The sequence below is a fragment of the Pecten maximus genome, chromosome 11 (assembly GCF_902652985.1).
Source record: "Pecten maximus chromosome 11, xPecMax1.1, whole genome shotgun sequence".
NCBI classification, from domain to species: Eukaryota; Metazoa; Mollusca; class Bivalvia; order Pectinida; family Pectinidae; genus Pecten; species Pecten maximus.
In genome coordinates this window covers 31,066,483-31,092,956 of record NC_047025.1, presented here as the reverse complement: position 1 = coordinate 31,092,956, position 26,474 = coordinate 31,066,483, and the positions used below count along the sequence as shown (strand labels likewise).

The 26,474-nt window shown below is 35.5% G+C and overlaps 1 protein-coding gene and 1 long non-coding RNA gene across 4 annotated transcripts; one reads left to right on the top strand and one right to left on the bottom strand.

Annotated features, from left to right (window-relative positions):
• Window positions 1-396: 396 nt before the first annotated feature.
• On the bottom strand, window positions 397-2,298 carry LOC117338409. The gene is made up of 2 exons (XR_004535005.1): window positions 2,076-2,298; window positions 397-591 (listed from the first exon to the last, which is right to left on the bottom strand). It is a non-coding gene; the product is annotated as an uncharacterized LOC117338409 (long non-coding RNA).
• A 64-nt stretch (window positions 2,299-2,362) lies between these two features.
• Window positions 2,363-21,049, top strand: LOC117338408. Of its 3 annotated transcripts, none has more exons than XM_033899762.1 (3): window positions 2,363-2,515; window positions 17,197-18,403; window positions 19,569-21,049. In XM_033899762.1, exons 1-3 carry the CDS (start codon window positions 2,471-2,473, stop codon window positions 20,417-20,419), a joined length of 2,103 nt encoding a protein of 700 aa, XP_033755653.1. In that variant the 5' UTR covers window positions 2,363-2,470; the 3' UTR covers window positions 20,420-21,049. The 3 variants fall into 3 exon arrangements, with proteins under 3 accessions (XP_033755653.1, XP_033755655.1, XP_033755654.1); XM_033899764.1 differs by lacking the exon at window positions 2,363-2,515 and adding an exon at window positions 3,047-3,167; XM_033899763.1 differs by lacking the exon at window positions 2,363-2,515 and adding an exon at window positions 14,288-14,388.
• Window positions 21,050-26,474: the final 5,425 nt, after the last annotated feature.

Here is a 26,474-nt window from a genome sequence, read left to right as displayed (position 1 = left end):
CTGATATGTAGATATTACTGATATGTAGATATTACTGATATGAAGATATTATTGATATGTAGATTTTACTGATATGTAGATATTAGTGATATGTAGATATTATTGATATGTAGATATTAATGATATGTAGATATTATTGTTATGTAGATATTACTGATATGTATATATTACTGATATGTAGATATTACTAATATGTAGATATTACTAATATGTAGATATTACTGCTATGAAGCATTGTACTCACGGTCTGCTTGAGATTCTAGACTAAGTAAACGTTTAGCACTGTGTTGTTGCACTTGGAGTAGCCAATGTCTTGGGTCACTTGCTAGACGAAACCATGCTCATGCTATTTGAAAAATAATGGCTGGTGGTTCAATTGATTCAGGCACACACGCATTGCATTAAAGGCGTTTATTTCAGAAACGAATGTTTTAAAATGGTTTAAACTGCATGATTTCAGGAATTGAAACAAGGCTCGACCACGACTCCTGAACTGTTTTACTTGCCGTGCGGTATCACCCTGCTGCCGAATTGCTGTAGGAACATCACTGAAATCACCGAAATGCCATGGGATGTCCTGCTTGAATGTCACTGTGCCAATGTAACATTAAATTTTAATAAGATGACTGTCCAGTCATTAATGATGAGAAATATGCATGCCCTATACAATCCATTTTTTCTTACAATTGATCTATAATAACCTTTCTTTCTAGGTGACGTTTAGTTTGAGGGTTTGATGACGTGGATGGTACAGTAAGAAACCAATGACCGCTGTCTATTGACATTAAAAGGCAAGTAAAAGTCTCGTGACTGAATCTGTATTCTTTGATGGTGCACTCTTTGTACGTACTATAAATATATTCTATATTGATATTGACGTAGTTTATACGGATGAATGTATATATCGAATGTAACTTTTTTGATAATTGAGTTGTATTGAAATAATAATGTATATATTAATTTGATAATGATTATTATAATGATAATAATTTGTCTATGATCGGATATTGGTAATGGCGTATAAAGTATTTGGGTCCATTTTAATTAATTAGGTTTTTGATGTGTAGCCTCCATTATGTTTTTATATCGGAAATGACGTGTTTATCCATACATTTCAGGTTTTGTATGCGTAGACTCAATAACGTTTTGGTAACGACGTATATATCCATTGTAATTAACTTTTTGGATTTTTGGATAGGTAAACTCTATTATATTTTTATATCGGTAACGACGTATACATGTATATCCATTGTAATTAACTTTTTAGATGTGTCAACTCTTTTATGAATTTATATCAGTAACGACATACATGGTATATATCCATTGTTATTAAGTTTTTTGATGTGTAATGTCTTTTGGTTTTATATCGGTTACGACGTATATATCCATTGTTATTAAGTTTTTTCATATTTTGATTTAGGTTACGACACATTCACTTCTATTCTGTTAGTGGATATGTTACTTATACACCAATTAGTATTACGGTTGTTGCATTACATTGGTATATGTGCCTTGATTACTGTTGTATGAACGTAAACAATCATTAAGTTATGGTATTGTTGTAGATATAACGAACTGAGACGCTTTCATTTTAGATTCAGATCTTGAGTACCCGGTAACAAGTAATTTACAACGGTAGTATATTTTCCATTTTATTCTCGTTACCACATCTTTTATGTAATAATCAACATTTAGCGATTTTCTTAAAAAATCAGACGAAATTAGATTGATTGCAAGATTCTTTTGATCTTTGATCTTTCTCAATATAAATACCAGGCATGCATTTAATTACTCACAAGAGAAATATATGACGCTAAGGATATATTCCTCTATTGGTGATGTCTTTACATATTTGAAATAATATTTGTATCATATGAATTGAATATATATTATATAAAGATACAACGTGTATATCATTTACTTTGTATTGTATAAATAATATGGTAGGCCTTTCATTCAGTTACGTATCGGATGTTTGGGTGACACATTCCCGTTGGTCGTGTGACCTACTTTTGGTTACAACAAATAGACAATTGTGTTCAGTTGTGTAATATATTATTATATGTGAACTTCACCTGCATGTCACTGTAAAATCTGTGTCCTCTTCCAACGGAACAAGAACAGACTTGTTTAGATCGGTCGCCAGTCAACAAACGAAAGATCTGCAAATTTAAACTGGGGTTACACAGAAAATAATTTGCGTACACTTTGGAATTTCCAAACCTATGTATAATGCGATCTGATTGGTTAAACATTTTATTAGTAAAATATAATGAAATTAAATAAATAAAATAGATAGATTAACTGCATAATCATTTATGTTGTTCGAATGAGAAATGAAGTCATACGTAAAAAAATAATAAAAAAAACTGAGATGATTCATCGTGAAAGAAAAATTAGTAATGATAAAAAATAAATTGTTATTCATATCGTTTAAACCCACGTGGCTTTATTTTAATGGCGGACAGACATGAATTCTCCTGAATATTTTGAATCCACGGACTTTGTAACCAGGGTAAGTTTCAATGGCAGGTACCATCCAAACACAATCAATAATCTAGGTATTCTTAATTCGTTCGGCCACGACTTGCTTGGTATTAGCTGTAGTTATTCTCACCTATAATTCGACTTCACACATGGCTTTGTTATCTCTTTGTTTCGATAAATGCCGGTCAACACGTAAATATGAATAAGATTTTCTTGTTTTCCGCAGTTTAGAGCATATATTTACGATTTGTAAGTATATGTTTTGATAAAGAAATAATATGAAATATAACAATTACATAAAAATGTCAGTTTACTTTAATCATGCCGGGAAGATAAAAGTGAAGCATTTTTATGCATACATGTATTTGCATAGATATGAAATTTCAAATGGTACTATGTATACTGCCTTCATTTTTTCAATATTTTATTTTCCACGAAAGTTTTGATATTTGCCTTTTTTAATATTCTATTAACCTGTTTATTAGATTCTAGATTCTATATAATTCATTTGTCATTTTAAGTCAGACTGCATTGCCTAAAACTTTAATGAGATTGCTTTGCATGATGGGAAGCATGATAAAAATAGAGAATGAAAATCCCACAAATTGAAATAGCATGCTTCCTGGAAGAGACACTTGCGGATTCAGGGAATTCCATATTGATACTTTACTGGAGTGACGGTAACTATACTGAATTTCTCCGGGGTGTTTGTTTGTGACGTTTCTCTGTTACTATACGACTGACCTTCCGTATACTTTTTAATATTGTACACCAGGGAACATTGAATACAAAATGTCTAGAAATTACCATTTCGTGCTCTTTTACCTATTTACTCTCGTATAATTTGGAAGAAATATTAGGAGGAAAACATCAATAATAAAACAAGCCCAAGCCCGAAAGGGTCAACATATACGCACACTATATGTATGTCAGGTACATATAATTATGTTGGGTATCTGAAGACAAATATGTAAAGCTGTTTGGATTATTGAGGAATTGAAAGATTGTATGTGAAAAGAAACCATAAAATTTACTAAGATATTGTCATATCAACACCTCTCGAAATTCTTTATCTGAACATTTCGATGAGTTGGTATCCTAGTTAGAATTTCAATAAGAGGCTTAAGTTGATGCTGTATATTGTTTTACTGAATCAGTCCTGTGACCAATAATTAACTGCATAATATATAATAAGTTTTTTTCCTCATAGCTTTCTATGGTTTTCTACTCAACGTGATTCCATCCAAACGATTTTCGATGATTACATATCTGTCCATCATGGCGGACTTATATATCTCTTAGATTCATCGACCAGGAATGAATTGTCAGTATCAAGATCATCCATTGCCAAAGTCATCCCAAATTTGGTTTATCAGATTGTATGGAATGGATGGTGTCTTTTAAAGTAACACTTTATTCCTCTTTTGTGCTCTGGTATACTTTTGAAAGTAATATGTATGTTTATGTAGTGTTTTCATCATTCTCTGCGCCATCGAGTGTCCTACTACATGTATCTACCAAAAGAACTTTATGTCTACTTTCTTACATGATAAGGACAAAAATACATATGACAGAATATCACTTCAAGGAAATACCTATCAACCGACCCATGTGAATTTGTCATGTGACATGCACGTTATGAAATCATGTATTACATCAGTCACACGTGATTAAATACATCCATGTGATTATATCGTTTCACAACTATGTCAATATATATCTTAACTATATAAGGTATACATTATAACTATATGATGTATACATTATAACTATATAATTAAGGTGTACATTGTAACTATATATGCAGTGTACATTGTAACTATATATACAGTATACATTATAACTGTATAAGGTATACGTTATAACTATATAAGGAAAAATTATAACTATACAAATTATACATTGTAACAACTAGTATATAAATTATATAACCATATAAGGTATACATTATGAATACTGTTTTGTTCCGGGCGTCTTTTTATGTCGAGGCTAATGAGATCTGAGTTTATTCTTATTTGATGACAAATTCAAATAAAAATCATGTATATGGCCATATTTATTTTCGCACACAAGAGGAAAATTTGGATTAGACAAAATGAGTGGCACTTACACAATGGTGGTATAGCCAAGTTTCCTATTTTTTCACATCTTAATTCATTCTACTTTTTCATTTCTTTTATAGTTTAATAATCATTTATATGCGCCGAATTAAATCGCTATATATGGATACTTTAGATATACTGATTTATTTATAGAATATGTTTTAAAAAGGACTTTCCAGTGATTATATATAGAATTCCAGAGTATTGCAGAGGTTTTATTAATAAAATGTTTATATATAAAGTAACATGGGAATACCCTTGAATAAATATAGAACTGACGCACTTGCCACAAGTGAACACAAATGACCTCAGTGTTAGGAAAATGTTTATAGATTCCCATAATGCACTGCAATGAAAATAAAGCAGTTTGGATTTTACAGTCACAACATATATGATCATACAATTCACCACTTTAATGAACGATGGATGAGGATGATTCTCCTAAATAATTTGTACTTTCTCGAAGAATCAAATATTCAACGACATCCTACAACGACAAATTAAGTTAATGGTGTCTTCCTGTACCAACGTGAATTACGTTGATATAACAGAGCAGGCACCTAAATAGTGGTCTCATCCGGATATCAGAGTTTGAGGGGTTGTCTCGAAACCAAATCTGAAATATTTTTCACTGCAATAACACGATTGAATAAATGAATGAATGAATGAATGAATGAATGAATGAAAGAAATGGCTCTGAAGCAATATCACATGCTTTAATAAAATATCTTAACACGATGAATTGTGTTAATTCTAATAGAAAGAGAAAATGGTGGATAAGCCAACCCGATGATGAGAGATTGTCAGTCCGGTCGGACCCAGTAAATGGCTTATGATATATGAGATTATCAGATACCTTCAACATGATTTTCAAATTCAGTTTTACGTTTTCGAAAAGGTTGCAAAGTATCAACAAAGAGACTGGCGTATTGGGGTCGTGTATTAATACATATCCAAAGGTAAATACATACATATACACTTTGATATTTGACAAAGAGAGTTAAAGTTAGAGGATAACATGAAAAAAAAATCCAAAATAAAACAAAATGAAATGGAATCTGTCGGTACATTCACGACTGTTTTAGCAAGAAATGTTGTGGTTTTTCATATGGAATATGAGACATATTATGGTATAGTGTGGTGTAACCAATGTTGTAGTTACACAGGACAAAGAAGTACCATTTGGACGCGTTTCATACTTTTTCACGTTGTCTGTACAAAAAGGACGCACTTCGCAAAATATACGTTTTTGTAACTCTCTACAACAGAATGATGTACGTCGCAAAATGTCCATTGTTTCAACTCTCTACAGCAAAATGACGTTCGTCGTAAAACCCTTTTCTCCTACATTACAATGTCAATGGGAAAATAATCACGTTTTATACGACCACTGACGTTTTGTATGTGTCCATGTTTAACAAGTGTCTGAGCATGCCCACTATTTTTAAAGTCTGGGAAAATGAAGAAGAAGTACGGGATGTAAGTTGATTTGTTTTGTATATGCTTATATATATATATATATATATAATATAGGGTTATTCAGTTTAATCATTAGTTGATAGTGTTGATATGCAATTGTGAAAAATGTGTTATGTTCGGTGTTTTTCTGTGACTGTGAGTTTTACTGGATACGTATGATAATCGCCTGTTGGATGATGTCGATATTTAAATAGAAGTTTGACTATGTCAAGGTTTGTCCCTGGCCAGATTATGAGAGAGACGGATACAGATTATATATATTTATCAATGAGAGATCGTAATTGGACATTGGGCGTTACTTGCCATACAAATCTTGGTCGAAACAACGTCACGATCTTCAATGAAAATATTGATAGTAAAAACGAAAAACCATACTTAAATGAGCCAGAAACTTTGATTGATAAACACAATATTTCCCCATATCATGATCTTCCTCATCTCCCGAAATCTTAATTGTGCTGGAAGTTATTAGTCTGTTAGCAGACATCAGGCAAACTTTATGACGTAATTCGTGATAATTGAAACAAGATGATATTTGATAAGGAGGAAGGTTAGGGATGTTCCTATCAAGGAACGGAAACAAGGTTGACATGCAATCGAGACTTAAAACGGGCCTCTGGTTCACCCATCGTATAACACATGTGATATAGTAGTGATGATACTGTGTCTAAAGTCATTTTGTTTAAATTTTATATCGATCACTTTCGCTTTTGTCTTTTGTATTTGGGCCCAAATCTTAATTTGTTCATCTTCAGCACTTGTTTTTTCGGCATGTCTCTAGGATGGACAATGTAATGCTATATACCTCTTATTTATTTTCTCGACACTATGTCTATATGTATCGATCATGGGACTCATACTCCAGTTAACAATGCAACAATGCCATAGAAATGTATCTTTTGTATATGTTATGTACATTACATAGCTACAAAGGAACGTTCACTAAGCAGGCTACAAAGTCTGAAAAAAGTCCTTGAATGTACTTTCGATCATCAAAAGTCTGGGGAATGCTGGCCCGTGAAAAGCCATTGAACAGGCAATTCATTTCGTTCCATACTAGTATATGGGGGAGTATACTTTTAATCCAGATTGAATCGATCTATGTTTGAAGTGACGGCTAAATGCGAATTGCGTTTTGTGCCTGGAACAATGTAAAAATGTGCATGTAAAATATACAGTATTTCGTATGATTAAACACTGAACAAATTAAGTACTAGCTTGAAAAGTCTCGCTTATTTTAAGCTCAGCACTGTACTTATAGGTTCTGTTCTTTTAAGGATCATATAGTTGCTGGGCTCGATCTTCTTAATTCCAATGGTATACCCAGATTTTCTGTAGTAAGCATTGCACGTTGTTTTATGTCTGGGATAGATAGTTTCTCCACAATAATAGATAGTACTTAGGATGAAAACGTGTAAAACACGTATACGTTTCTGTGTTCTGTATCGGGTTCGTGATCTCTCAAAAACTCGGTTGGTGAATCTCGATATCACAACAACCTACCTATTCTTCCAGTGGTCCTAAATAAACAGTTTCGGAATCTTTTGCAATTATTACTTTAAGCATGATTCATTTTATAGAAATTGAAGTGTAGCCTAAGTGTCACTCTTAGTTTTCTTTATGCTTACTGATATGACTTATCCAATGTATGCTTTTGAGAATTGATCAATAATCTTTAATGCTGTCGAGATCGAGATGCATCATATACAAACAACATGTGACTTGCCCGTATTAACATGTCATACCGCTATGCCATCAATACCATAAGATAAATGTGTAACAACACTATCGTAATGTCATTTATCACGTCATAATAGGTATATGACATCAAACGATTTTCTCTGTAGGTCGAAACAAACCGTCCAAGTTGTTTCTTGTAAATTTTCCTTATAATTTCTCTTATCGATTACTTTAAGTTTTTGCTTATGTAGACTTGTGGCATATGAAATTATCGAATTCATTTAATAAATTCTATATGACAGTCACGAATGTAACATCCACTGGCTATACACTATTTGACGAGGACGAAAACATTATGGAATTAGTAATGTAATGGATGCTGATACATGCCTCTATCCATATATCTAAATTACGCGATGTAAGATGAATCTGTATTCAGGAGAAAAAATATATTTGACATCCTTCAAATTCTACATAAAATGTTCATCATATACATGCAGTACCAATGTACGAAATGTCCCAACTTAACATTGATCATATTTTTGCAGTAGTTGACTCGTTGATAAAAGTCTAGATTGAAGCTCTCTTTCTGCTTTTGGAAGATAAATTGTTCTGTATAATAATCTTCTTTTTTCCCCCAAAAATGATGTTTTGTTACGTCGTTTCTGATATATGCAGCATCAAATTTTTAAAGTTTCCTCGTGTTCCTGAGTACATTGTTTTTATTTCTCTAGACCAAACAATAATGAGAATCGGTTTGTTTGTGGTTTCGAAGGGGCCACTGTGTCCGAGTGGTTAAGATGTCCCGCCACTTTATCACTAGCCCTCCACCTCTGGGTTGCGAGTTCGAAACCTACGTGGGGCAGTTGCCAGGTACTGACCGTAGACCTGTGTTTTTTCTCCGGGTAGTCCGGCTTTCCTTCACCTCCAAACCTGGCACGTCCTTAAATGACCCTGGCTGTTGATAGGACGTTAAACAAAATAAACCAAACCAAATTGTGGTTCCGCCTTTGCATAGTTTCATTGAAACACAAAGTGACGAGAATCAGCCTGTTTATGGTTCTGACGTTTTCTATTTTTTTCCAGAACGCAAAGTAACGAGAACCGGCCTGTTTGTGGTTCAGCGTATGTTAAGTTCCCCTTGAACACAAAGTGACGAGAATATGTCTGTTTGTGGTTCTGGCTTTTTCAAGTTCCCCTGGGACATTAAGTGACGAGAATATGTCTATTTGTGGTTTTGCCTTTTATCTGGTTCCCCTGGAACACAAAGTAACGAGATTATGCCTGTTTGTGGTTCTGGCTTTGTCAAGTTCCCCTGGGACACAAAGTAACGAGAACCAGACTGTTTGTGGTTCAGCGTTTGTTAAGTTCCCCAGGAACATAAAGTAACGAGAATTTGCCTGTTTTTGGTTCTGCCGTTGTCAAGTTCCCCTGAAACACAAAGTTACGAGAATATGCCTGTTTTTGGTTCTGGCTTTGTCAAGATCCCCTGAAACACAAAGTGGCGAGAATATACCTGTTTTTGGTTCTGGCTCTGTCAGGTTCCCCTGGGACACAACGTAACGAGAACCGGCCTTTTTGTGGTTCTGCGTTTGGCAAGTTCCCCTGGAACATTAAGTGACGACAATATGTCTGTTTGTGGTTTTGCCTTTTGTCTGGTTCCCCTGGAACACAAAGTTATGAGAAGCGGCCTGTTTGTGACTCCTTCTTAGTCTGCCTTTCCAATTTCCCTTGTAACCTAAAGTAACGAAAATCGGCATTTCGTGGCGCTGTCTCTATCTGTTTTCCCTGGATTACAAAGTAACGTGAATGGGTCTGTTTGTGACTTTGCTGTTATCTAGTTTTTTCTGTAATCCAAAGTAAAAAGCAACGGTCTATTTGTGGTTCTGATTTCGTCTATTTTTTACTCGAATCCAAAGTAACAAGCGACGGCCCGTTTGTGGTTCTGCTTTTGTTTATTTCCCCTTGAACATAATAAAGTGACGGACATTGGCTTGGCTGTGTTTTGCCCTGGTTAAGTTTTCATATGCCTGTGATTCTTTTACTGGTTCTCTTCCGTTCCTTGCACACCTCATTCTTGAACAAAACAAATCAATCGCTGCATAATACAATTACTACTTGTGGTCATCGTCCATTATATATACAATTACTACTTGTGGTCATCGTCCATTATATAAGCAATGCTATTTCAAATCGATCCAATCATATTGGTTTTCTATTATAATTTGCCACGGGAAATGTTTCAGCTTTGTTCTAAATGAAATCTGGTTCACGGTTTTGGTGAACACATCCCACACAAGCAACTAACTGGTTCTGACTTTTATTTTTCTCAATACTTAATTACCAAGAGGCATTGTTGGAAAGGGGATTTGAAAGAGAAAACTTAATATTTTATAGTTATATTTAAATATGTCTTATCACTGTGATGCTATCTTATGTTATGTTATGAGTGTTGAAGCATCATTTTGAATCTATGTGTTTGAGGGGAGATAACTCTCACTGAAAATATCAATATCTTTACTGTTATTGTGGATTTCCAGAGAAATTCACAATCATCATCAAAAAACGAATATTCATGATATCATTCACGGGATGAGATACTCTGTTGATATATTAAATTAGATATAATTGTGACCTGTGACTGAAATGGAAAACTTCAAAGTTTGTCATCTTCCTTGTGAATTCTAATACCTACAGTTATTGAAAAAAAGAGATAAGATGCTCGATCACTTAATTTCGCATGGATATATAATTCATTTTAATCAGTCGAATAACAAAGTTGCTAGACGATTGTCGTAAAAGAACTAGCTAAATTAGCGAGTAGATCTCTGGGTGCCATGACAGATAAGTTTATGTCCGCAGGTGGTATGTCGTACGCCGTATTTAGTAATTTATACGAGTCTCTTATATAGCTTACTACAAATTACCTGATGTAAGTAAAGCAGTACTTTTTATCACCAAGACTTGTTGTTATAAGATTCAACCGACAATTTCTTTTATGAATTTATGAAACACTTATAATAGCATGTAGGTTAGTAGTGCCGATATGTTCAGTATTACAAACGGAATTTAGCTCTTAAAAAATGTCGGCGTTTGCCACCGATCGACGAAAATTATACTTCGTGTTATTCGAACATTTCAAGTAGGATTTTTATTGTTGGGACCAAATGTTTACTTCGTATTATCCGAGTTTTTCGAGTTATCCGAATTCGAATTTTCCGAGTTTTTTTTACTAAGATAAAGAGAGAATTCGGCCGGGACCGGCGAGGTACTTCGAGTTAAGCGGGGTATTCGAGTTATCCGAGTTCGAGTTAACGAAGTTCCACTGTATATTTATATAGTATATATCTTATTTTACTGCAGTGCCATTTGTGGTCAATCTGAACGTCGTTCTATTATTAATGTACAGAACAGAGCGATGGCGTTATTTGTATCATTAGAAAGAAATTCTTCTAATTTAAGTTAAATGCGATATAGGATGGTTGTCCAACAACGATTTTTTTCTTCAAAAAATCCGTGAATATGACCGGATTCTGTTCAAAGTTTATTCTTGATCTTTAATGAAAGGATTATCATGGGATATTTCACCACTGGATAACAGAACAACCTTTTTATATATTATATACATATGTATTTTATGATATCGTTAATCAAAAGGATTTTCTCAGTTTTGTCACGAGGATGGGGGTTGTGCAACCTGTCGGCAGGGATTAACCAAACCACTCTTGCACTTGTCCCATCCTCGGACACTGTATATGGTCATCAATTATTGCGTTAATCATCTTTCATGTTTTCTATGTATAATTATAGAATTTTAGTATCTCGTAAGTCTAATATCGCTGGGCATATTATGCAAACGTATTTGTTATATTCTATGAATAATTGTTGTAAAATATGTGTGACACTTAAATAAAATATTTCATTATTAGTTATTATTATTATCGTTGTATTTAGTGATAAAATAAAAATCCATTACCAGTTTCATCACTCGACTTCTATTAAGTGTAACAAAAAGAACAAACAACGGCTTTTATTTCACAATTGTTCGGTTAATCAGGGCATCTGACCAGATGGGTCAGGCAGACCTATAGCCATCGTGTTTCGTACGCCGTCGTGCACCGTGCGCCTGGCGCCGCGTGCGTAAACTTTTGCATTCAAATCGCTAATCATCCTCAACGCCAAAGCGGATTCCAACCTTTGGTCCGACTATGCATGACCTAAATTTAGGCCTATAGACCAATTGTGTGTGTGTGTGTGTGTGTGTGTGTGTGTGTGTGTGTGTGTGTGTGTGTGTGTGTGTGTGTGTGTGTGTGGCTACTTCGCTCATACATGCATTTGTATGTATAATGATTCAAGAAATAGAGCATATTCTACATTTCAAAACAATCGGTTTTAAAAATCGATCACCCCTTCACCTTCAAAACATAGTTTATTTGTTTTTTATTGGGAAAAAAGAGAGAAAATAGCAGCTATGAAAATGGTTCAATCCTGAAACATTGGTTATAAATATCCTCGTCCTCATTGTATATCCTGCAATAATACACGAATCATCGTTAATTATTTCTTAAATAAAATGTAAATATGACTTGGTACCAGTGGTCTTTCTATTATATTTTCTGCCATTAGGAATAGATCCAGATCCTTACATCTTTGTTTGATGGACTGACATATACTCTGATAAAGCAAGAAGTTTTCTGATTCTATATCAAATTTCTGTTTAAATTTTATGAAAGATAGAAACTTATTCTCTTGATCTAATAAATCGCAAAATTTTTTAACACCTTTGTTAAACCAGTTTCTGTTAAAAAAAGAATATCTTTATACTGGTCATCACGACGAACACTATTCAATGGTATATGTTAATTATAACAATTGAGTCAAGATTATACTTCGGAAAAGACGTTCAATTCTCTTCATAAGAGCAATCAATCAAAATTTAAACTCTGCATGCGTGTGATGTTTTTTTTTTGCGTTGATTTGAATCAAATAAGATCGCCATGTCTTCTGATTTGTCGATATTCAAATCGATTAAAATTAGTGGAAATGTTTTTGTTGCTGCCCTGATAAAATGTTTGGATCATAATGAAATGATATACTAAGGTAAACTTGAATTAATAAATGTGCATTTACAGTTAATGGAAATAAACTGATTAGGCATGTTAACGACTAACGCTCCATCCTATACTCCAGTAGTATATATATATAGTGATCACTCGTTTGTTGGTTTATCTTATATCTCATTACACATATTTAACATATCATGATAAAATTATCAGGGAATGCAACTGCAAATTTTATGTAAAGACCTATGTCAGTACAACTGTTGAATGGCTGTATGGCAAGTCAGATTAGTAAAAGTTATCATTTATTCAAAGAGCAATGTTGATCCAGAAATTAACTAATCTATATACTATTATAGAATTTAATATGTAAGATTTTGTTTTATTCATAGATAGATGACAATGTTTCTTGCCATACTAAGTTGAATGGTTGGTCTAGCGGCACATACCGGTATTGTTCCTGTAGTACTCCTTGCGAGGGCCAAATCAAATTAAAATTACACATGCAATTTGAATTCCTCTAGATACGATGAATGACCGAGGAATGCAAATTGCATTGTCGTGCGCGCATCTGTACCCCGTTCATTCTTAAATCAGGGTTTCACTCGTTGATACGAAAGTGAAAAACTAAGTTATATGAATGGTTGCAGAAACATTCGTCAGACGGTGTGACTACAAAAATGAGGTCAAGTATCCTCTACTTGACATTTTAAGTCGATCATAAATACATGTATCGAAATGCAGCCAAATCACGTTTTCGTGTCCCGCCCAGATTAAATGTTCTATTTGTGAACATCAAAAAATATCTTTAATAATAAGCATAAGAAAATATAGCTAGACCATTAATTGTGACCTAGCTCTTTTTACGAAAAAATATTCTTCCCACTATTTTGATACAATCACTTTATACTGTAAGCTGTACTCGTACAACATGTGTAAACTCAACTTGTGGGTGAATCTTCAGGTACATTGTATGTACACAATTTATGTCCATCTACCTGTACACAGCGTTAAAGAGACATAAGAAACATACGCTTAATTGGACGTATAATAAGGGAGAAATCAATAATTTCGGTCGAATGTTATGCTTTTACAACTCTAAAATTTCAGATTTTTACTTTTCATTTTAATGATGTTCTTTTGTCGGAAAAGGGCACCGTTCACTAAAACCTGTTCCAGTGTCGCAGTATCTGTCACCTATATATAAGCCCCTGTCAATGTGTGAAGACCAACACACATGTGTAATCCAGGGTGGTCAGTCGCCGACCACCGATGTTGACCAGCACATGTACCAATTATAAGTATTGAATAAACCAGGCTATAATCCGTGGTATTATATTGGAGGCTTGTCCGAGCCGAATGATCCTAACAATAAAAATGACGCCATAATGCCTGAAGCTATATATATATAGTTACCTTTCGGTATGTAGATGTATTCCTTGAATGCTATTTTTAGAATATGTATATGCGCATGCGTTTCAAGAATCTGGTAGGAACCGGTGTGGTTTGTGTGTGTGTGTGGTGGCTTTGACCAGGGGTGTCTGACCAGGGGTTTGCTTGTCCTCTCGATGTTACCTCGGGTTTGTAATTTTATTTCAGATTAAGATTATGGCGATAATAGAATATCTATCTGTATATATGTTCAACTGACATTGTCCGAAATGTTTTTAGAAAACAACCCTGAAGTCTATTTTTAGATTCGATGCAATAATTACGCCAATGGGAAAGTTAACTATGATTTTGATCCATATCTGTTTACGCTGATATTTGTTAAATTTTCAAAATGTATAATCAAAGCAATGCGCTTTTGATCCAAAAAGAAAGGTTATGAAAATGTTCCGAAATATTTCACAAATATAAGGCTCATTCGTTTACGCATACATATATATCGGCTTATCGAATTTTCTTCTATTGGTCAATTGAGATATATAAATTTTTCGTTATTGGACATAAGTGGAAATACGACTCCCATGCTGCGTCCAGCGATAGGCATCGCGAAGTATATCTTATCTTGTGTTGGACAGCATCAATTATGTATACTTTCTAAGACCTCCCAGTCCAGTATTATGTTTTCCTCTTAGGTGTCATCTTCGCTAGCCAAGGCTTCTGATTACGTTTAGTGTAACGTAATCAGAAGCCTTGGCTAGCGAAGATGCTTAGGTGTGTTCTCACATGAAAAATCCTCAAAAAATAGAGAAAACGAAACACAGTTTTAGCACATCACCGTGTTATGAGTCATATCATATGTCATTAACTGAAACAACTTTAGTGTACTTTCTGTTTTCGGTTTGTTTATATCAAAGTTAGCGTACATATTTCTTCAACTAGGCTACAGCTAGGCACACGTGTGTGCTACAATCGACATACGAGTTCGTCTTCAGTTAAATGATAAGCGACAAGAAATTTGTTTATGGTCTATCCGTACAGTGCAGCATTGTAATCCTCTAATCGAATGCTCCATTAGAAAGAATCCCTTTTCAACGTTGAGAATTAATTTCAAAACCGTGTTTTGTGTAATCCCCTGAGGTTGTTGGATGGTATGCCTCTTGTATCTTGTTAAATGTGATAAGTGGCGATTAATCACGAAGTCAATTACATGATAGGGACGAATTATCCAATGATTTGTTTATTTACTGTATAGAATCATGGCTTGTCTCTCGTCTTCTGCCTAAGGAACATTTAATTTAATATCAAACTTATGATGGCATGTATATGACATCACATAGCGAGATAGTGAAGTCGTCATTGCTTAGTAATATTTAAGTCATCATTTTAACTGTTGCACCTAGCGTATTCTTTATTTCCCGTATTGTCTTCCTTTTCTGCTCGGTCTGCACTTTCTGTACTTTATTTTCTTCTGTTATTGTGGATGTTTTGTTAATATTGTTTTACCATACGACATAGCTATAGACGACTGGAAGCAATATATGTAAACACTTGTGTATGTTCGATGTTGTTTTTCCCTGTTCGTTTCCTTTTCTTTCTTTCTTTCTTTCTTTCTTTCTTTCTACGCCACAACCTTCCTCAAACGAACTTTGAGCAGGGTGCGATGATGCACCTGATTCACTATGCTTGTGATATTGTGTGTGTGTAGTTGTGAGGGTGTGTTAGGTTGTGTGTGTGATTGTGGGGGTGTGAGTGTGGAGTGTGTGTCGTTGTGAGGGTGGGGGTGTATGTGTGTGTGATTGTGAGGGTGGGGGTGTATGTGTGTGATTGTGAGGGTGGGGGTGTGAGTGTGGAGTGTGTGTGTGTGTGTCGTTGTGAGGGTGGGGGTGTATGTGTGTTTGCGTCCGAGATACCGCAGGTCTACATTATGAATATCATAAATACAAGGAAAGCACTATTTGTTCATTCGGCGTTATTTTCCCATTGATTATTCTTATTCGGACAGCTAAACAAATTGGCCGATTTCATTTGAATTGTGTACATATTATTGCTACCCCCTGAAGTTGTTTGTCTGGTATTTATTAATCATAAAGACTATTTTCACTGATCTATGGCTATAGTATACATCTTTGTTTATAAATTTAACTCTTCTTAAACGTATGAGTCACTTTTTTAGAAACTTTATACATATCAATCTACCCTGTAAAAATGTCTATTCAGATAAAGAAAATCTCCTTCCTACCAACAATTTGTATGGGTAGTTGAGCACCACAGCCTTTCACTTAGTCCGATTTCCTCACGCACATGCGGTTTTACATCCAAAATTAAACGGTGATTAACAGATGTTAATTAATAGGATCTTACATGGGTCTGTTCCGTGGACAGGGATACCGCAATCCGAGTGTAAGAGTTTGGCCAGTCAGCACCAGGCTTACCGAGTGCTGGCCAACCAAGTTCTTACACGAGGGCCCATCCATGTATTTTTCTTGCATACTTAAAAAAAAGATAAAGTGTTATGAAACCTTTTCATCGTCCTTGAAATGTGCGTCAAAAGTGATGACGTTATCAATTTGCGACGTGATTACGCTACATAAAATGATGACGTTACGCTATTATGCGCGGCGTTATAGCGCATGTGAGATGTCTTTTTCCCTACCCTGTAAATGACGGAGTTATCGTTTCCATACCGAAACCGGAAATCCACGTGTTAAGTATGGGAGAATAACCTCTAAAGTATGGGAGAAATTTTCATTTCGCAATTGTATAGTTTATATATATCTTTTTACACGGTTATATGTCTTTGGTCAACCCATACACCTTTTGAGCATGTGCAGTGTATCTAACGTTAGGTAATATTTTTCCATTCCATGTTTAAATATTTCTGTTGAAAATTCTTCGTAACTAATGTTATCATTATACTAGGTCCAAGTGAATTTCAATTCTCCAGTTTGTTGATGTTGATGAAAACGTAACATAGAAAAATGTATTGTTGTGTTTTACAGGGTTACCATGACTCTACAATGTCAGAACAAGAGATAGGTCGTGATGAGAGTGACGGTACCGACATCCTACTACCTCTAGCAATTTCCCTCAACCTAGGCAAAACATTCGGGTCTAGACGAGAATTTGATTTGAGGAACAAGCTTCGGGAGGCGCGGGAAAGCCAACGAAAGATGGTGGAAGGCGTTGAAGTACACGAATGTGGGCCAGGAGGAGAAGGCTTCCGAACCACATTCAGCAAAACATCATACATTAGAACATGCCAAAAATTAATGGTTTTGTGTACCATGTATGATTCTCAACGTCCCAACTCGTTTTCACTTTCGGAGGTACCCGGGAAAGCAACTCATAACAGACTCAAACTAGTCACTTACGGACTGTCCCGTCACCATCCTGTTTATTCTCTGTGTATACAGGAGGGTGATAATTGGTACATGTCCCACAAACGCCTACTGCATGTAAATGATCAGGAGCTAGGACTTTTTCCAGGGGGCACTGTAGCCGGGGCCATCAACGGGGTCGGCGACGGTCCACTGGTGCCGTGTCTGCCTTGCTCGACATGGCCACCGGCGTCCTTTAGTATGGTTCAGAGACCCCGCAGGAGCGGATGGCCTTCGCAGGAGGTGGTGGACAGGATGGTGAGGAAGGGATGTTATGTGATACCATCTGATGATGACAAGGACGGCGAGACTGTGTTCATGCTGTCCTTTGCTGTTCCTGAGAGAGAACTCGTTAGATCCTTGAACCAAACGCAGATAAACATCTACGGCTACTGGCTGACCATCATAGATCAAAAACTGCCATCCTCCCTCAAGTCAGTCTTGAACGAGACGGTGGTGAAACATTGCCTCTTCTGGCTTGTACAAGATTACCCACAAGACACCTGGGTCGAGGTGAATGTTATCAGATGTATGAGTTTGGTTTTGAAAAAGTTAATGGACGTTACAAGAAATCGTTCCTGTCCTAATTTCTTCGTCAAGCGTTACGACATGTTCATGAATATGACAGCAACTGATCAATCAAATCTGTTGAATTTCCTCCAAACTATAGATCAAACAGGATATAAATACTTCCTGGAGCTGGAGCCGTTTAGTCAGCAAGAGCCTCAGTTTCGCAATATTCAACACTCATTTCCCCAGATGTGTATTACAGATCATGAAGAGGAAAGAAGATTAGATTTTGCATTTTTCCAAGAAGTTCATCACACATGTAAGTAAAATGAAGTCATCCTGAAATAGGAAATGGTATTATAACTTGTGATAAATTCTTCTTAATTCATTCTTTGAGTGTTTTAAACAGCGGCACCTGACGACTGTTACACCAGTAATACCTTTCATTTTCGCTCATTGAATGATTCATCAATTAATCTCTGCTCAACTTATGAACAAATAATTTGACCCTCCTTTGTGTTTACTGGAATACTTAAGAATTGCCCATTTATATGCAGATTTGGTGTATTAGTTGGATAAAGCGTACATTATAACTTCAGATAGTGAATTCTTTGTAGAAATTATACTGTGTGTAATAGCAAATATGTACTGAAACTAGTAATTACAGTGGGTAAAGAAGGAACAATAACCTGACATATTGTCAGGGAGCCATCTTTGATTTCGATAGTTTGTTATCGCTATTTCTTGAGAAGTACTGGAAAGATTTCTCTCGAACTTAATATAAAGGTTTCCCTCTGTCCATAGTTGTGCTCGATCGATTTTGAAACAAAATGGCTGGTAGTTGAAGTTTATAAGTACTTTTTCTAATTCACAAAACGCTCTTCTTTGATCTGTCTTAGATTTCCTATGTAGGTTCCCCTTGTTTCAAACTTCATATGTTGATTCCATTTTATTTGAGTCTGATCAAGGAAACAAAATGGCCGACATATAGAAAAGCGTTGTGTCTGTCCATCCTTTCACACATTGCCTTGTCAGGATCTTTACCACAGCCTACTTATCAATGAAACTTGATACTTGGAACATATGTTCATCTAGATGAAGGATGTGTCATGTACCAAAAGTAGGTCACTGATCTATATTTAAAGCTACATAAAAGAAAAAAGTTTGTCCTGGGTCTATTTTCGGTTCTTTTTGTCACTGGAACGTAATAGTTGGACGATAGGTCGACCTAGGTGAGGCAGTGTGTCATGTTTCAAAAGTAGGTCCTTTTGACTTACATTTTGACGGTTGACCTACATCAAAGAAAAATGGTTAAGGCCTGATCCCCTGCTCTACTTGTCACTGGAACTTCTTATATGTGGTATGGAATTACCTGTATTGAGCTTCTGATATCGCATAAAAAGATAAGTGATATTCATGAATTTGTTCACGTTGATCATCTGTAATTCACCGAATCGTCTAATTTATTAAGTTGCTTATTTCAGACTTTGAAATGCGTCGGCTATTCGAGCATGCTGTCAAGACGTCCAAGCCATTTAAACTGGATGTCTTCAGCGCCATACTTTTGAACTTAGAGAAGCGGTCGAGCCCATTGCTGGACGACAATATCAAGAGGGTGTTGAAGGCCTACTTGTCATTGCTGATGGCCTGTCACCAATGTAGATACATACCAAACGTCGGAGACAAGCGTTCCGCCGATATCGTCTGTATTGAAGACTTGCTGAAGGAAGGCACCAATGCTGACATGTCGTCTGCAAAGCTCAAGATGGCTACTTTGTATCTTTACCTTGAGAAGCCAAATGAGTCTGTTGAGATCATCAGCGACCTTATTGCTAAGGCTAATCATGTAATCGATCTTGATAGAAGACGCCATTCGTCAGTTTGGATAGAAAACCATGAGAATGACCGCGCCTACGAATTATCCGCTTGTGACAAAGGCTTCTCACGCGCAGAGAAAGTCTCGGAGTTCATGGCACTCCCGTTAGATATTACAGGAGATGAGCATGTCATAGTTCCAGATGTTATTCAAAACGAGCTAGTCGTAGGGGGCGGTCGCATTACTTGTAACTGTTTCCTGTACTCTTACTTACTACTTATAATATGTAAACATAAGTTGGGTGAGAAGATAGACCAGTTAGTGGAAACATTTAGCACCTTGGTCAAAGAGTCTCGAGACGATAGTAACGTGCAGTATGTATATTACAACTGGCTGGGCTACTGTCTAATGCTAGCTAAGAAGTTCCCAGAGGCACAACAGTGTTTTGAGGAATCCTTAAAAATCAAGGATACTGATAACGCGGCTGTAAAGCTCTTAGAGATGTTAAGCAATACATGAGAAAGTTGAGTTTAGAAGCGGCAAGGAAAGAATTTCATGGTCAAGTTCAATATTGTAGCCGTAAGGTAAGACATTCCGGAGAAAGTTAAATGTTGAGGCGATAAGGTAAGAATTTCCTAGGAAAGTTCAATGTAGAGACAGCAAGGTAAGAATTTCCTAGGAAAGTTCAATGTAAAGGTGGCAAGGTAGGATTTGGGAATGACAGCAGTTGTAAAGTTAATATCATTATGTTGTGGCTTTAAGCGTAGGTCCAGCATTTTACAGAAATTATGTAGAGTGTACATTAAATTGTAATATAACCAGAGCGGAAGAATGGATTTGGCGGACATTACACTTTACTAGAAAGATTGGTGGTAAGAAGTAGTCGAAGTGATGTGCAAATTTTTCGTTTTCACGATTGGCATTTTAGTATTAATTGCAGCTTCTTTGGATATTAACTTCTGCAAAGTTTTGTTTCCACGAATATCAACGTTAAAAGAATGTGCTGTTATAAGCACTTACATCTGTATACATTATTCGGGCTACTGAGGTCAACATTTACGAACATATTCCTATGATTGTTTAAGACACTGTTTTCATCATTTAATTATAACTCTGGGCATTATAAAAATAAAGTTTGTCTGATGATAACCTGATGATTTATGTTTTACCTGTAAAGAGAAAATGTAATTAAGGTAAGCCATGTGTTTTGAAAATCGTTAATGACACATTTGACGATTGTGTAACTGCATGAATGTTTTACTAGATTAACAAAAAACGTGAATTAGATAGAGGCATGCCGAAGAATAGATGGAATGTGATTTTATGACCCATACGTACCTCTCTCATTAACAATCACGTAGTATATTTAAGCATGCACAGTAACTAGAAAAGAACATAATACAGGGGGGGGGGGATACAAGAACAAGGATACAGATGTATATATAAGAGTTGATAACAGACCGATAAAGACGGATTCCTTGGAAAAACAATAAGTAAACTGGATAAAACGATAACATGATACGTCGGATTTACGTAAAGAGTGGATTTATCGTATTTTTCAAAAAATAAATAGAAACACAAGTCTGTTTTTTTTATCCAAATGTCAAATTTACTATCAAGATGGCAGGTTTGTGTTACAAATTACCTCGTCTGCAAACACTATTAATGTGTTGTGTTCACTAGGAGCTAGAACTGCTTGGTTACCTTGAAACCCTTTATATGCATCCATATTTTCAAAAGAGGAAATACTAGTGAATTGTTCTTCAATATTGCATTTTTTTCAGAAAGATATGGACCTTTATGTTGATATTGGATTCTTAAACTCCGTAAAAGTATAGAGGCATTTACACCCGCCATATTGTAATCACTACATGATATAGTTGGACTATATATGCATTTATGAAAAACATTAAGATTACAAATTAAGTGCTATTACACGAAAAAAAGTATATTCAGTATACATTTATCTCCAGCGGAAGTACGGAATTTGAGACGTCTGGTGGTAATCGCTGTTACTAAAACGCTTCGCGGAGTTCCAAGTATGAGACACGTCATTGTAGTACATCATTGAAAGTTGATGTGCACGAAAATTTATTGAAGTATGCTGATAATGTTGTGAGTTGTGAGCATTTCGAGGACTATTTTAAATAAACGATTAGAATATTGTCTATAAAATCTTTATGCTATATTCTCCTGCATCGATTTTAGCATTAATCAATTTATTGCAAATACTGTTGGAAGGGAGATAACTGCAAGATGCTTATATTACCGTACGGATGAGGACAAGTATAACTGCAAGGAATGTAGTACAGTTCGCATTACAACCAAACGCATATAAGTTAAAACTAATCAGAGTATTTTAGTGTTCTGATGTTAATATTCTGACGGATCATATGAACCTCGTGATTAGTGTTTCCTTGTCTTGGAGATATAGACTGCTATTAACAACGTCGTCGGCACTATCATACATGTCTGTATGTCACAGGCACTACTAAGAAGGGTGAAAAGATAGGGCTTTGTCCACCACTGGCAAGTGTATTAAGCCAACTCTCGAAAACGTTTGGGAACATCTAAATGTTTGTCGGTCGGTAGCCAACCCTGTAACGTATGTAGACATACAGCGTAATCCGAAGGGTTCTGATGTTAATATCGTCTTTAAGCTGCCCTGCGGCGGTTTGTCTACATAGTAAGATCGTCAGAAAATTCGAACTAACATACAGCGGAAAAGTGTGTCAAGAGTATCGTACAAAACTGTAAAACGTGTAAGATTGTTGAGATGGGACATATATTATACATTTATATTCATCTATGCTGACATTATAAATATAACAATATGTACAAGATTTACAATCCTTTTATAGTTAGTTCATTATACAATATACATCATCATTATTATTATTCCATAGCTCTATTTTTTCTTTGAAAGAATTAGGTTTGGTATTTCCATTGTTCATCTAATTCATACTCCAACGAGTTATAGTACACGTTATGTCTTCATTTGCCTGGAATGTATGAACTTGGGATTTTCCAGCAGGCAGAAAGGATGGCATCTTTGCATCATACCCCATCTCAGCAAGAATATCAAGGACATCCCTGAACTCACGATCAACTATGACCTTGTCATGATTGGCAAACCAAGCCTTCAAAAATTCAACATTATCAATGATGAATTTGGTGATTGACGCGAAGTAAGGTCCAATAGTGTCCAAGACATAGCAATCTGGTAAAACAATGGACATAAACTTGAGGTAATTTGTTTTTTTCTGTCCACAATATGATGACCTCTGAAAGACAAGTTGCGAACTTTTGTTGAGGTAAATGTAAGTTCCATCTAGGCTTTTACTCGCTTTGTCGCCAAAAATGTTTTTGTAAACACTGTGTTATGGTGCATTGTTTCCCCGCGTGTTATATGATTAACACCAAGGTGTATTGGCACAAGGGAGATGTTCAGAGCATGTGTGTGGTGAGTGCTTATGTGTGTTTTAGGAGGCTGCGGTATGTCTGTGTTATGTCTCCTTGTGATAGGCAGGAACTTTTGCCGATTTATAGTGCTACCTCGCTGAAGCAACTGCCGAAAACACACAGCAGGACACCCCACACGGTCACATTATACTGACAACTGGCGAACCAGTCGTCCCACTCCTAATATGCTGAGCGCTAAGCAGGAATAGCAACTACCATTTTAAAGACTCTGGTATGTCTCGGCCAGGAGACAGAACCCAAAGCCTTCCTCACAGGGGCGAACGCTCAACTATGCCAAAAGTGAGGCATTGTCAATAGAGACATTAGGAAGAAGAAAGTTGCTAAGAAAGAAGAGAAAAGAAAAGATCCGAAATTTAGTCGCCTCTTACGATCATGCAATGGGGGCAACAGGTACAATTCTTACGCCCAACCTGCAGGGATATTTTGAAAAGTACCTTCCTGCAGATTGTTGTATATATGACAACTTTACCGGGTTTCAATTTTTCTAAAAAATTTCACCATAGACATTTAACACGATGGTCCAAATAATGGACAAGTATTTAAGGTGTACAAGAACCGGAAGTAGTTGTACCAATACCGTAAAAAGTGAACATGGCTTAGAATTGGTTTAAAAATGTAGGTATTTTGGGGGTTTAAGATTGTATAATGTTTTAGATACATTTTTTGTTGTTGCATAAATGCATCTCTGATTTGCAGTAAATATCACTCTAAAGAAAATGATAACTTTTTGAAGCCAAAAAAGTTAAATGTGTGTTATTTTGACTTCAAATGGAACCCGGTCACACTCCCATGTAGGGTGATATTAAAATGGTCATGGAACAGGCCCCTGGGACATTTTGAATTTTTAAAACATATTTCACGGGTTGTCTCATATAGTACTACAAATTTCACCTGGTAATTATTAAATTGGCTCGTGGGCAAAAATCAATGTAACCTGTATCAGGTCCTTTGAAGGAATTTATTCTGGTTTCAAACACTTACAGATGGACATATGTATCTTAAATCATTTAATTACAAATTGATTAGAGATACTTCAGTAGAAACTTTTAACTGCCTAACTAGAAGTTGGTTTTTTAACACAAAAGTGCCAACTTTGAACAACTTGAGTAAAATTGACATTTGCCACTTAAGTAGAAAATTTGAAATGCTTAAGTAGACATGGCGTTTCGCCACATAAGTAGAAATAATAAACTGCTTCGGTAGAAGTTGGTTTGAAACTTAATAATACGGTTAAAGCCATTATGTATCTCAGGACCACAATGTACATCAGATCGATTTGAAACACTTAAGTATGAATGTTAACGACTTTTAAAAGTAGGAGTTGGTTTGAAATACTTAAGTATGAATGTTACCTACATTGTACTTAAGAAGGAGTTGGTTTGAAACACTAGCCGTATGTATGAATGTTAGGCTACTTAAATATGAGTTGGTTGGAAATACTTAAGTTTGAATGTTAATTACTTAATGGTTCTTAAGTGAAATTAGCTTTAATTAATCAAGTAGAAATGTTAACTATTCAAGTGGACGTTGGCTTTAAAAAAATAAGTCTAAAATTTATGTTGAACTTCTTAAGCTAAGTTGGCCGTAAACGCTTTTATTAGAAATGTTGAACTACTTAAGTGGAAGTTGACTTTAAACACTTAAGTAGAAATGTTTAACTACTTAAGTAGAATTTTATTTGAAACTTAAAGATAGTTTAAACCATTATGTACATCAGGGCAGTTTAAACCATTACATCCATCAGGACTGTGGAATCTAGCATATCCAGTTTGAAACACTTAAGTGGAAATGGTTCATTTTTGAATGTATATCAACAATCATGTTGCTGTATTTCATATGTCACCTTTTGCATCTGGCCATCGCCTCCCTCAGTACCTTCAGTACTTTGATTTCAAAATAACGCACCTTGTCTATATTGGAACCTTAAAATTCATAAAAGACGAAATATTGGCGAATTACAACCTTTTAAAATACTGGCTAATGAGATAATACGGCCATACCTCGACTATAATTGATTCTTGTATTTCATAGAAGACGATATACTGACGAATTATTCTTCAATATTGCATCTTTTTTATTCAAATTAACGTACACTGATGCAATTGGGGTCTTCCTTGTTTATATGGAATTTATTGACTTCGTGAATGATGAAATAATTGCGAACTGCAACCTTTCAAATTACTTGCTAAGATGATACGGACCTACCTCGTTTATGTTGGATTACGAAATAGACTCCTTATAAACTGGCTTTAGATGTTGCTCAAATGTTTCCATATACTATACCATATACATTTGTACATATGTATTTATTAAGTGAGGGCGGAACTCGTATTGCTATACTGTTTACTCCAGAAGCGCAATTAATATAATGTGGATATTGAGGAACTCTAAAGAGCTTTTGACCAATCTTTAATAATATCTTCGAATTCAAAACTGTCTCTTCTATCAAAACATTTTATTTTTCCTTAACACATAAATTTTTACATTTACCATTCCCCCATTCCAAACGAAAGGAACGTCTTCGTTCTCTGGTTATGAGAGCAATCTTTTCCGAGGAAAGTACAAGGTTATGAACATTACTGGATCTTTCTGCGTTAAACATTCGAATAAAACACAGAGGGAATGCACCAAAGATGAAATCGGGACAACGAATGACAACATATTTGTCGAGTTTGGTGACAAGATCTTTCAACAGACCTTTTGTCCTACCTATGTGGATAAGCTGTTTTAATTCAAAGCAGATTATATTAACGAGTTTATCAGATATTGGTGACGTCTTGTCTTTCAATAACAAACAAAAAACTGTATTTACCATGCCGATCGGATGCACCTGTAGATCTTGAAATCAAGGACACTTCATCATCAACCACTTACCTCGATCTTTACTTTACTAATAGGGGATTACAACTGAATTGTATGATACAGAAAATTAAAAATGGGAAATTAGAACTAAAGAACTCTGGTGACATGAACTACTGATAGACGGTTTATGACTTCTATCTTGTAGGTTGTTTCTAAATGCATGTGAATACTAGATAGTGAAAACATATGGCCGTGCACTAAATCTCCGACCATTTTTTTTCTTTTGTGC